The sequence below is a fragment of the Typopeltis vanoorti genome, chromosome 6 (genome assembly GCF_054136105.1).
Source record: "Typopeltis vanoorti isolate ZY-2024b chromosome 6, IOZ_Tvanoo_1.0, whole genome shotgun sequence".
Lineage (NCBI taxonomy): Eukaryota > Metazoa > Arthropoda > Arachnida > Uropygi > Thelyphonidae > Typopeltis > Typopeltis vanoorti.
In genome coordinates, this window is record NC_143554.1 from 84,172,398 (window position 1) to 84,185,721 (window position 13,324).

At 35.5% G+C, this 13,324-nt stretch overlaps 1 protein-coding gene across 5 annotated transcripts in view; it reads right to left on the reverse strand.

The window, feature by feature from the left end:
* The window catches only part of LOC150105646 (uncharacterized), a 252,997-nt gene that overhangs the window by 26,189 nt on the left and 213,484 nt on the right, over positions 1–13,324 (reverse strand). For 4 of the 5 annotated variants that reach the window (XM_090394282.1, XM_090394283.1, XM_090394281.1 and 1 more), the window contains 2 exons: positions 10,646–11,285; positions 2,061–2,405 (listed from right to left, as the gene is read on the reverse strand). In XM_090394282.1, the coding sequence (XP_090250408.1) occupies positions 2,061–2,405; positions 10,646–11,285 (985 nt within the window). The remainder of the gene's footprint in view (positions 1–2,060; positions 2,406–10,645; positions 11,286–13,324) is intronic. The other variant, XM_090394284.1, reaches the window with a different exon arrangement.

Below are 13,324 nucleotides of genomic sequence, written 5' to 3' on the forward strand. Positions count from 1 at the left end.
TGGGAACCCCTGCTCTAAGCAATTGTTAAAGCCAGAAATTTGGGAGTGTTAGTGGATAGGGAGTTAGTTTAGGGAGCACACAGAGCAAAAGTGGCTAAAGCAGCTCATCAGATTATTTGGTTACTGAAGAATACTTTGCAGAGGTTATTGTTCCTCTTTATCAAGCCTTTATAACACCCCCATCTTACTGCTACTGTGTGCAGATCTGGACACCAGGGCTTCTTGGCAATGAGGAAGAAGTGGAGAGGATCCAAAGGCAAGTGACCAACTTTACGAGAACAGGCTGAAGATTTGTGGGTTACAAAACTGGTTAATAGGCAGAGTGATATGACTGAGACATATATATTGCTGAGGGGTTTATACAAGATTAATTTAGAGAGAATTTTTCAGAACAGATCTGGTGGTGGGATAACTAAGTATGATGCAATTGTATAAGGCCTTGATCCAGCCTCATGGATTATTGTGTGCATAGATGTAGTCACTGGGTTTTCATGGTGATAAGGATGCCAGAAAGGGCCAAATAATTTGCACAACAAACAAACACAATTATCTTTAAAATTAACGAAACAATGTTTCCTCCCAGTCAGTGTTAAAATTATAGGTTCGTTGTCTTTTACTTGATTCACTCATTTTAGGATTAAAAATCAAAATATTTCAAAAATTTAAGTACAAGACACTTAAAATTATGCGCATATAAATAGCAACAGATAATGAACAACTTCGAATGCGCATCTACATTGTATGCTAATTGTATGCATTGTATGTAATTTACATTGTATGCATTTAATACTCATGTATCATTAACGCATGCGTCACATAGCATGCCATGAATTGTTGTGTGATGTGCACGTGATTATTTCAAACTATACCCCCCCCCCGCCCCACAGATACAATCATAAGACTTCTTTACAATAGCAAAATTGTTCAATTTTCAGCAGTTGGTTTTGCTCAAAATAAACTCCTGCCTAATGTATACTCTGGAGGAATCAATGATAATCAATGCACTCCTGACTTCCTTCCCTTGAAGTTTGTCATGATACTGTTTCTAGCCATTTAAGTTTGTTATTACTTGACACCTCCAAGGAGTCTAAAGACTCATCGAGGGATGATAACTACAACTGTCTCCATCACTCAAATCCACCAACTACAGTGAACCGCATCATCTACACCAATGCCATGTACTGCCCATTACCAGCACTAGTATTTTCAAAGACCATCATAAACATCCATGCCCACGACAGGATTCAAACCCACAGCCTTTTCACTGGAGAACAGATATGCTAACCACTCGGCCAACATTATAATTTACTATACTGCATTTTCTCACACATCCCTTCTTAATCTTTCATATGCCTGACCACATTTAGATTAAGGCAGCAGTCTAATTTTTCCCATTTAGAGGAAAAGTGCCACTTCATTTATGGTCAATCTCTTTTTTTTATCACCAGATTCAAGTCCTCTCCATCACATCCTGTCAAAGGTAATTATTCTACACTTAACTATAATGTTTGTTTCCTATGCACTCTCCAAAGTTTGGCTGTACAATTCCTTCATTTTGTTTTCCTTGTATCTAATAAACTAACTTGCCTATACATTTGTCTTCCCATGAATTTCTAGATTCATGGGAAGACAAATGTAATAAAAATCCACATTGTCACATTTGTTCAACCATATAAAAAAACTGCAAATCCATTGCCTTTCAACCGCTAACATAGCATGTACCATCCCACTACTAACTACTAGAAAGGAAAAACCTCCCATCACATAGGATTTAAACTTACATCTCCTTCCCACAAAAGGGGGAAACCCTTCCCACAGGGGTAAAGTTTCAAAAAAAAAACAAACAAAAATTAGATCATTACCTTCACATAATTAGATAGCATTTGAAATCCAAGAATTAACCATTCTTGGAGATATCAATAAAACTATAATAAAAATAATACCTTTCGAGGTACCATAGTAAAAATAAAAAAAAAAGAATAAAAAATAAATAAAAAATTATGATAACTGGTATTTTGTTTTATTAACCAACACCTGAAAGTTAGTAACAAAACACCAACCAAGATTATAGATTAGTTGTCTTCTAACACTGGTTTGCTTTTTCTGCTTAATGGTTAGTCTTGGACGTGGAACAGGAACAGAGTTGTTAGTTTTCTTGTTAGTAGAAAGTGAATTTGATTTAAGACCAACTAAATTAGAAAATTCTGGTGGTGGTAGTATGACATCCTCAACAGAACTGTCAGCATTATTATTCCCACCTGTTCTCTCTTTGAGTTCTTTCTCTTGAATACACACATCATTTGAAATGGAAGATAAAGGAAGAGAATCAAAGTTGGATGGAGTAGCATCTGGGTCTGTAGCAGGCTGAGTTATGGATTTTTCACTTTCTAGAAAATCTTCATTACCTAAGAGAAAATATATATATGACAAGGTTAATACCATATTTCACCTGGCAGAAATATACTGCTTCATTTCATAAAACATACATGTACACCAGTGACAGTAACTACCATTTTATGAAATCTTAGTGCAGACAAAAAAATTGCTTTACCATGAAAAATTTTGATAACTAATATAGTTAATAAATATGTAAGCAAAGTTTGCATGTGGAAGAAAGTAACAAGATATATGGCTAATCCATTAAATACAAAATAGCATCTATGAGTATAAGAAATAATTCCTTATTTACAGCAAGAACATTAACCACAAAGGATAAATGCCATTTGAGTGAATAAAAAAGAGAAAAGTATGCTACATATGATAAAAGTAATACAGTAATAAACTCAGTGAAATGAGATTGTAACCACTGCCGTTGCATAGCAAATTGCAGCCTGAGGCAGAGATCAGAACTGGTATCCCTAATAAAAAAATTGTTCCATGACTTGGGACTGTCGTAAATCTTCACTTGGTTGTTTTACCCTTGCAAAATGGTCACTCAGTAGCTAAACAACAATTTTGACTCCTCTACCATCTGTACTCATTAAAGTGATTCTTCCATAGTCATTTTTTCTCCTACTTGCTGCATAACAAAAAAAAAAAAACTTCTGGAATTTCCTTTTGTCTGCTTAGCTAACTTTTCAATCTGATTTTGCTTTCCTTATCATGCTGGTCACCTTTCTTGCCTGTTCCTTGTACTGTTTCATGAGTTAGCTAGTCTTTCTCCTTGTATACCCTCAACATCTTATTTTTGCAGCTCACCTGCTATGTAGTTAACATATACCTCTTATCTGGAATTTCAAGATTTTTGCTACCTCCCACATGATCAATTTCCCCAATTGAAGGCAATGTCACCACCTTAGTTATCAACAGGTGTATTGATCTTATAACAAGATCAAAGCTCTCATCTCCTCTGTCACATTCTGTTTCAAATAATTATCTCTCAGCAAGTGTATAAATTCCATTTCCTTCCTACCATGTGATCTTTCTTTCTTCCAATGCACGTCTCCAAAGTCCCCCATAATAATTACTTGACTTGCATAATCAGCTGATTCATGTCTTGCATATCATTCCTGGCCTATAACAGCAACAACTTATTTTGTCCTATAGGCTCAAAAGAACTGCCATCTGCCCTACTAACTCCTGCTCTTGTTGGCTGGAATTCATCTGCTATCATCAGATGAATTCCAGCAGTACCCCACTATTGTCCTGCCTACTCTATCCTCCCTGCAAATACTAAATCCATCACATTCTATTCCTGTAACCACATCTGCTGTTAACCAAGTCTCCCTAATGCCTATAACTTTCAGCATGGTTGCACTAACCAAATGCCAAAAATTTCCTCTTATTCCTGATGCTTCTAGCATTAGTATATAGAAACTATAGCATCCCCTTAGCCTCTCAACTGTCTTTACATCCTAAAATGACTACCCCATTCAATATTGTTGCCTGAGAGACTAGATTCTACTTTTTTTTTTTGTTCATTCACACATTTGTTCACTTCATGAGTTCCTTTACAACATTCATCTTCATAATTTCGTTAGTTTTCCTGATTGCACTTCCACATTATCAGTGAACAAATCTCTCTCAACATACTTGACTCTGAATCCATTTAAGTGCAGACCATCGGCATTGTACAAATCTTTCTGCCCATCAAACTCAGATAATAGTTCCACAAACTCTACATCATTCTTTCTGCACAATCTGCATATTAATTCATTAGCTATCTTTGCTCTCCTCAGTTCACCTCTATCATAGCATGGCAGCAGACTCAAACTTCACCTTTTCACTCTTTGCTTTTTCCAATAAATCTTTCACATCCTCCCCTCATACAATACTTCACTGCTCAGGTCAATGGTTCCAGCCAAAACTATCAATTCTTTCACCTTTCCTTTCTGCGTTCTAACACAAGATGAGCTCCATCCTATGGGATGAAGCTCATCTTCTCCATAGAATTAGTTTTAAATATGAAAGCCTTTTCAAAGAAAGTTGTAAGCCCTTTTAACATCAGCCTAATCTGAATGATCATTTCTCTCCCAAAAGTATGGGAGTCTAATCATATTATTACATGACACCTCCAGGGAGTCCATGTAAATATCAAAAATAGTTTCAATATTGTTTATTAATTTCTAGTACGTGGTAATCATTTTTAATTGGTAAACTGATTGTTAGTACCTTATATTCCTATTCTTTAATCTGCTTGTTTCTATACACTGATATACTGTTAATTTCAGTATGAAATATGTCATTCATTAAAATTTATTACTGTGGTTATGTAATTTTGTTGTTTTATGATGTACCTTTAAATATTAAAATAAATGAATTTTAATAATCGAATACAGGGGTATTCGATCCTTATCCCAAAAAACAGCCAACAGATTACGTTTTGAATGTGCACAAATTCTTTTTCATGCCAAGCCTCCTCGTCCTAATCTTTCTTACTCTGAGTTTAAAGCATTGAAATCACTGAAGAATAACAATAATTTAATAATTACGAAAGCTGATAAGGGGAAGGCTATAGTGATTCAAGATAGGAAGGAACATGAGAGAAAAATGTCTCTTTTACTTTGGGACTATTCAACTTATAGGCCTCTTAACATCGGATCCTACCCAGAGTCAATTGAAGAGACTTAATTCTCTTATAGATAATGTATCTACATGGAATGAAGATCAAAAGAAAAAACTTAAAACCTTCTTCGGTCGTCCACCTAGATTGTATGGTCTTCCGAAAGTTCATAAACCAGGCATTCCGTTGGGACCAGTCGTAGATTGTATAGGTTGCCCCACTTACAAAATCTCAAAATTTTTATCTAATTTACTCTCCTCTTCAACTAGAAGAACTGATACTTATATAAAAAATACTTTGGATTTCAAAAATAAAATTTCAGATCTTCCTTTGGACGTTTCTGATATCATGATCAGTTTAGATGTTTCTTTATTTACAAATGTGCCTCCTTTCGGAAAGTATTGAATTACTACAACAGGAATTTCCTTCGGACATTGTAAACGTATTTGATTTTGTAATAAATTCTGGTTATTTTTCCTTTAAAAATAAGTTGTATCAACAAATTGAAGGAACAGCAATGGGTAATCCTCTTTCTCCTGCTATCTCCAATTTCTTTATGGAACATTTTGAACAACGTATCTTTGACAATATTTCTCCCAGACCTACGCATTGGTTCAGATATGTCGATGACATTTTTGCTGTATGGAATGGCTCTTCTGATGAACTTCAACAATTTCTCACTAAGTTAAACGCATTTCATCTTAGGATCAAGTTCACCCTAGAAATAGAATCAAATAAGCAGTTAGCCTTTTTAGATCTTCTAATTCTTCGCAAACCAGATGGTAACCTACATTTCTCAGTTTATAGAAAGAAGACTCATACAGGCCATTATATCCATGCGGAATCTCATCACCATCCCAGTCAAAAGGCAGGAACTATTAAAACACTGGTTCATTGGGCCCACTCCTTTTGTTCTACAGACGATCTTTTACAGAAAAAACTACAATACATAACTTCTTCCTTTCTATCTAATGGTTATAAGAATTGCTTCATTGAAAGAACTTTGAGTAGTTTTAATGTCTTCCTCTTCAAACACAGAGGAAATAACGTGCATTACTATCCCTTATGTACAAGGCATCAGTGAACGTATAGCAAAAGTTTTAAAACCACTGAATATTTTTGTTGCCTTTCGACCGTTTAGAAAAATCTCCACCTTTCTCACTTCTCCTAAGGACAAGCTTCCACATCTTAATCATCCAGGTGTCTACCAGATGACGTGCTCTTGTGGATTATCTTATTTCGGACAAACGGGAAGATCTGCCTCTATTCGGCTAGAAGAACACCAATCTTATATTGAATACTTTAAACCTGAAAAGTCTGGACTTTCTGAACATGCCATCTTCACTAGACACAGAGTTCATTGGAGAAAGACGAGTTCTTCACAAAAGTCAGTTTCTCATGGAACGCCTTTATAAAGAAACATGTGAAACTACTTCATTCTCCTAACTTAAACAGATCCGACGGCTTACGTCTATCCCCTTTATGGGAGATAGTGCTTTACAAATCAGCTAATCTTTCCTAACAAATCAGCTAATCTTTCCTAACTTTTTTTTTTTTTTTTTTTTTTTTTTTTTTTTAAGGAAAGTTATTGACCTTTTTAGTTATCTTACACCAGCTACTTAGGTGGCGCTTTTTGGAATTGTCAGTTAGTGTTTAATTTTGAGCTTAATGTACTGAAGATGCCTGTGACACACAGGCGAAAATTATACTAATAAATAATCTTTCTACGTGAGTTTTTTCCGTTATTTATTGTGTACCGATATGTCTACTCACGGTTTACCTCTTTTAAAAGATGTGTACATGTATAAATTCATCTGTCTTAGAATTTAAGTTTCATGAATATATATAAAAGTATTAGTCTTCAAAAAGTCACATTTCAAAAAAACTTAAAGATGGCATATGTAAAAAATACTTATAAACATTTGCTAGGAGTAATGAAAGTGCCAAAGTTGGCTTCATATTTATCAAGTCTTTCATTCAAAGTTAAAAAAAAAGGTACTGGAAGTTTATTTTCCACTTGGTTAGACTATAATAAATTTAGTTTAATCCTTTATCCAAGTGTAAGCAAACAAAGTTTGCACCTGAAGTATCTTCAGGACTGAGGCAACTCGTAGTAAAGGTGGACCAAGCTCTCATCACTCCTTGTCTCAGTATCTCCCATAATGCAAAGCACATCTCCTTAATGTATAATAGGCCACATGTATAATGCATAGCATTATACATGTGGCCCTTCCCTTAATGCATAGCATTATACATGTCCACAAAGAGATGTGCTTTGCATTATGTTTTAATTTTACATTATGGTCCACCTTTACTACGAGTTGCCTCAGTCCTGAAGCTACTTCAGGCGCAAGCTTTGTTTGCTTACACTTGGATAAAGGATTAAACTAAATTCATTAGAAAAGGTACATAGTTTTTCCAAACAAGTTCAACTGTAAAATACCACTGCTAGTGCCACTGGCTCTGCAAACTAAAGGCAGACCTGGGAATAACTATTGAAGTGATTGTCAAAACATGTCCTTTCACTTTTTATTTTTGGAAATGCACACTTGGAGGCATTGGCTCTAAGTGTGCATTTCCAAGTGGCACTCAAGATTTAATCTTGGGGTGGGGGGACAGTTGAGTAGACGATTTGAAAAGACACTACGCATTGCATACAACCTATGACTGAGCATCTGCAGTGATTGCCAATACATGATACCTGTGATCTCCTCTAGCCCCCCCCGGTGTACCGGGGGTGGGGGACCAATGCTCGGAGGTGCTGGATTAGATGAGCAGGGCAAGTAAGTTACCATTTATTTTTTGTAAGATAGCACAATGACAAGGCAGCGAAACTATCTGCAATCTTAACTCCTCTCACAATCATCTGCTTTAATGCTGATAAAATTTAGTTCCAGTCTGTTCTTGAAGAAATTCTGATTGCTTAATAAAGAAAAGGTCATGTTAAATATATTTGATCCAATGCTTCCTGGTCTTTAAATCCATTAATAAATTCTAGTTTTACTCAGTTTCATCTTCATTTGCTTGCTTCCAAGGTTCTATAAGCTTTTTTTTTTCATGACCTTCATTCTTGATACCTATCATGAATGCATATAAGAATATTTTTTTATGTGACTCCCACCTATAGTATATTATACCATGAATGGTTGAGGATTTTTGATGTGAAACATCTTTACATATATAGAAGTTAACTTGCAAGATGAATGTCACAAAATTCCTAATGAGAATAACTACTGCAAGAGTGCAGTACCTGAATTAGCCTTGGAGATGGGCAGTTTCTCTGATAATAGAGAATTCTAAACAGCCACATGACCTTACGGCACTAATAACTAATATTACATCTACTGACTTCAGCCATGTGACATCACACTAAGCAAAAACGAAAGCAGAAAATTAAGGAAAAATACGCTCAACAAAAAAAAAAATGCAAAACATCACACAATACATAACAAAGCAATTGAATAAAAATAAGACAGTATTAAGAGAAAAAATATATATATATATAAGTTGTATAATACAGAAGGCAAACATACCATCTATGTCAACAACCTAATTTCATCCTGTAAATCTCATGAAGTTTTACACAAATTGTAATACAATTACTACAAATATCTCAACAAAATGTCAAGCAAAAATACAGCTAGTTTTTGTTCTTAACTGATAGTTCGGACGTAATGAACCATAAAGAGAGAGAACACCCTGTAGCATATGTTAGATGATCAAGGGGGTATTATAACCCCAAGACCTCATGGAGTCAAAGACTCATCTGGGAGGTAACTTCCATCATTCCAGTGAGTTAACTGGATAACAGTTACATGAGCACAGGACAAAAGATCAGAATGAGAAAGGCACATTGCATTATAGCAGTCTGTTCTATGGGCTGCCCAAGCACAAGGACAGACAATTTGTTATCTCTAGCTATGACCCCCCCCCCCCCCCAACAACAAAGACAAACATTGCCACTATCAAGAAAGTCATGAAGGAAATAGAGAAAAATATAAGCCAGGATGCACACACACATTCTATAAAAAGATCTTCACATAAATGATAAATGCATCCCCCCCCCAGTGTGACAATGAGTAAACTTGCAGCATGTATGAAGTAACTACACTGTTGTAACTACTACCCAGTCACAGCTATGGTGTCACCTCATTTGTGAAAAATGGATGATTTTGAAAAATTAAGTGTTGCAATTTCTTTTCATTGTTCTGGTAAGACATGCCAAGTTTTTAAACTGTGAACAAAAAAAGAAGTCATTTTAGACTGCCATGACACAAACTTGCACTTAAAGCAGACAATGCTCAAATGCCTTAAACTGATCACCAGAATTACTCAAAAATGGACTGTACATTGTTTCTCCTACCAATGAGAAGACTTTCACCATGGATTGGGAAATGTGCAATCAACAGTGCTTCAAAAAAAAAAGGTTAGCAAGTAATCCATTGAGAACTGCACAAAACTACAAGTTTATCAAAGAAAAGACTTCTGTTCTCTCTCGTAACTATCAGTCTTCCAGCTCATTCCAAAGATCTTATGCATACAGCCACTCAAGCACTGCCAAATATTAATGCTCTGAAACTTGGTTAAGTAACTACAAGTTCATTAGCATACTCAACTTCCATAGCATCATACAAATGAAGCAAGACCTCAATCATCCATTGGAGTTGCAGTATACCAAAACAAGAACAATAATGCATATATCATTATTCCTTATCTCTATGTTATTTGCTGACAAACAGAAATTTTCATAGGCATCAGGCTCATGGGAGATATTAGTGCTGCTGAATGCCTTTTGTCTAAGAGACAAACTGGTCAACATGTACGTTTCTCCAAACCAATTGAATGAAGATATATATTTCATTCACCTCTTTCTTCTTCCTTATACCAGTGACCATGCTGCTCTGTTAAAGAAAAATTATCAAACACCAATGATTCTAAATGGCAACTTTGATGTTAATTTTTCTCATCCTGGTTCACAGGCCCTTGTCCAGTTTCTAAAAGAAATGTTTGACTTCACTATGAGCACTGACACAGCTATAGCAATGACAAGAAGTAGTACTTATCTAGATGCAGCTTTCTAGCAGAAATTACAAAATTTTACAATCACAAGTCCATCTTTTATTTTAATTACCACAAATCAACTGTATCTGATATTCCGGAAAGCGAAAACTAGTAAATTTAAAAAAATTAAATTTACTTATGCATTTCATAAAAATTAAATTCCACAAAGATATTTCACATTTTTATTTTATTCATTTTTACCTGGTCCAAAAACCCTACTCCAGAGACCCAACATAGTTTTTTCAAGCCACTTTAGATTTCCAATAAGCAAGTCAGTAATCTCATACTAGGTGATGAAATTCATCTACTACTAAGACAATCAAGCATCCATGTCCAGTGGGATTTGAACATGCAACATGTTAGTTAGTGTATCTACTTTCTACTCAGCCAACCTGAGTGAGTAAAATGTCCTAAAACAGCCAAAAATCTCAATCCACCCAACAATGATCCCCTACATACAGACAATAGATGTTATTTCATCTTAAGTTTTGGGAATCAACTCTGCCAGTCAATTCACAAAGCTTTTGAATTACACCCATCTATAATACACATTCACTGAAATTTTCATGAAAAACTCCTCACCTTCATTTTTATCCATAGGAGGAAATGATGAAACTGGAGAAATTGGTTCAGGAGAGACAGATGCAGCTTCTGGTATGTTGCCATCTACTGAAGTGACATTTTCAGATACTTCACTTTCTGAAGTTGATCCTTTAGCTGGTGGTGGCAATGGCGCTTTGCGTTTCTTTGAAACACTAATTATTGAAACATTAGAATAAGATGGGATACTTTTTAAAGAAGACTGTGCTTCTTTACTAGGTGTCGAAGTTTTTTTCCCTACCCTATTTTCTGGAGGACATTGATGAACTGGACTTTCTCCACATACTCCACTATCATTTCCACTTGATGTCTCTGGTGATTTGTTTTCTGAATAATCACTAAATACAGAAGGCTCATGATAACCACTTGAATCTGAACTATGCCTTGAATGGGAAATGCTGCTACCAATACCAACTCCTTCTTCAGTTCTGGCAGACAACACTGAAGTTGGTCTGGAATCAATCCCATTAATGGGATCATTACTTGGTACTAGTGAAGAGGGAGGTGGTGGAGCTGGTCTCTTCTTTAGAGTCCCTTGTCTAGTACTTTTCTTATTAATAGACATATCACTTCTGGCTGGAGAAATTTCACGTCTGTCTATGACACAACTGCTATTTGAGATCTGTAAAAAAAAAAAAAAAAACATTGCTATAACATTTTATTTAAAATGTTTGCATTGTTGAGCAAGTAAACCATTTATGCCTTTCATGGTAAATCTACTTTCCTTAAATTTACCATTTTTATATCAATTATGATTTCATATATTTAAGAATTTTATTAATACACAATAAACAAAAACAATTACATATTTTGGTGGAAAGGCTTATATATTGGCTATTCATAACTGTACTTTGAGAAAATTGCAACATATACTGAATATTAATTATAATAAGTAATTAATACTTCTGATATTTTTGGCCAAGTCAAATTGCCATCATTAGGGAACAATATATGTGCATGCAGGCACTAAAACACTTGGTAAATTAGGCTGAAGCAAGGCAACGAAAGTTGAGCCTAAAGTCCTAAATAGCCACTAGTGGGCTAAAATGGGTGGTCTTGGCTATTGATCTGCGATTGAGTGCTTCCAAATTTTGGGCAGTTTCATGCACACAAATTTGTTCAGGAGTTCCTTAATTACATATATATTTAAACAATGATGGAGTTCCCCCCCTCTCCTTTTGTATACTTGGCTATGCATATAAGTCTTTTCTTGATTATGGTATCATTTCCTGTTTTTTCTCAAACAATATTAGTATTGCTCTTTCTCTTAACAACTCAATTGTTGTTATCCCTCAAATCTGAGCTCAGAATTAACAGCCATCTCTCTCTCTCTCTCTCTCTGATCCACAAATCAATTTTTTAATTTCATTTATTGATAGCATCTATAATTTCTATTGTGAGGTGGTGGAGAGGATAAAGAGACAAGTGACCAAGCTGGTCAGAACTCTGTGGAATGTTCCCTATGAGAATAGACTGAGGGTGTGTGGGTTGGAGTTTAGGTGACATGCAGAGGATATGACAAACTTAGTTACTAATGAGATTCTATAAGATTGACACACACAAGAAATTTTTCAATCCATAGGAAGTACGGGGAAAACAAGGGGTCACACTTTGAAGCTGTTCAAGCATATGGTTAGTATGGGTGTTTGGCCTTAGTTCTTTAGAGTGGTAAATGAGCAGAATAAATTGCCAGAGGTGGTTGTGAGCACCCAACAGTGAACATGTTTGAGGAGATATATGATAGGTATTGTGTTAATGGATAGTGTGTCTCCTGCAATGAGTCTCGATTCCATGGATTACAGACATAATACACTGCATACAACTCCAAGAGTTCTTGGTACCAACAGAGATTATGAAGGACAAACCCAAAAATAGAAAAGAAGATAGGCCCCGATCAATGAAAGAAACATCAATGGATAACATTCAATACTGAATTATACCCTCTCTTGTTTCCGTTTCTCATAAATCCACTATGGAAATATTTCATTTGTTGTTTATAATCTTATTCTTTTCAATATAATTCATAATAGTAATTTTATTATATGGCTTATCTGTCTAATCTTTAGAACTGCCCCAAACTTTTTTTTTTTTTACAGATGTTTACAAAGACGGAATATCTGAGTCCATTAGAAACATACATAACCACTTTTATATTTATATATATGCTTTTCCCACCAACAGAAGGTTGGAAACCAATAGCACTTTAGCACCATGAGTGAGCTAAGGAATTTTTTTTTTTTTAATTGGGGTTTAGGACAAAGTTGCAAAATTCATGTTTCGGCTAGAAAGCAAACAGAGGTCAGTACATCCACCCAATGAGTTGCCTCTCCAAACCACACTACTGCCACCATAAGTATCCCTTTCACAGATGTTAGAAAGATAACATGCTCCTGGTTTTCTCTCCAGATCACCTGGTATCACTTCATAGAGCAAATCAGGGTTCATCTGTAAAAGATACCAGCCCCATTGATCTTGGGTCCAGTTGATGTGGAGCTTAACCCATTTCAACCAATCTTTCCTGTGGTGTAGGATAAGAACAAGCAGGCTACTGGTCTGCCTAGAACACAGACCACCTTCATGAAGCCGCCTGCACATAGTGGAAGCAGATGCCAATGTTCCTGTAACTGACACAATGTCAGATCACAGCAGATTCGAGGTAAC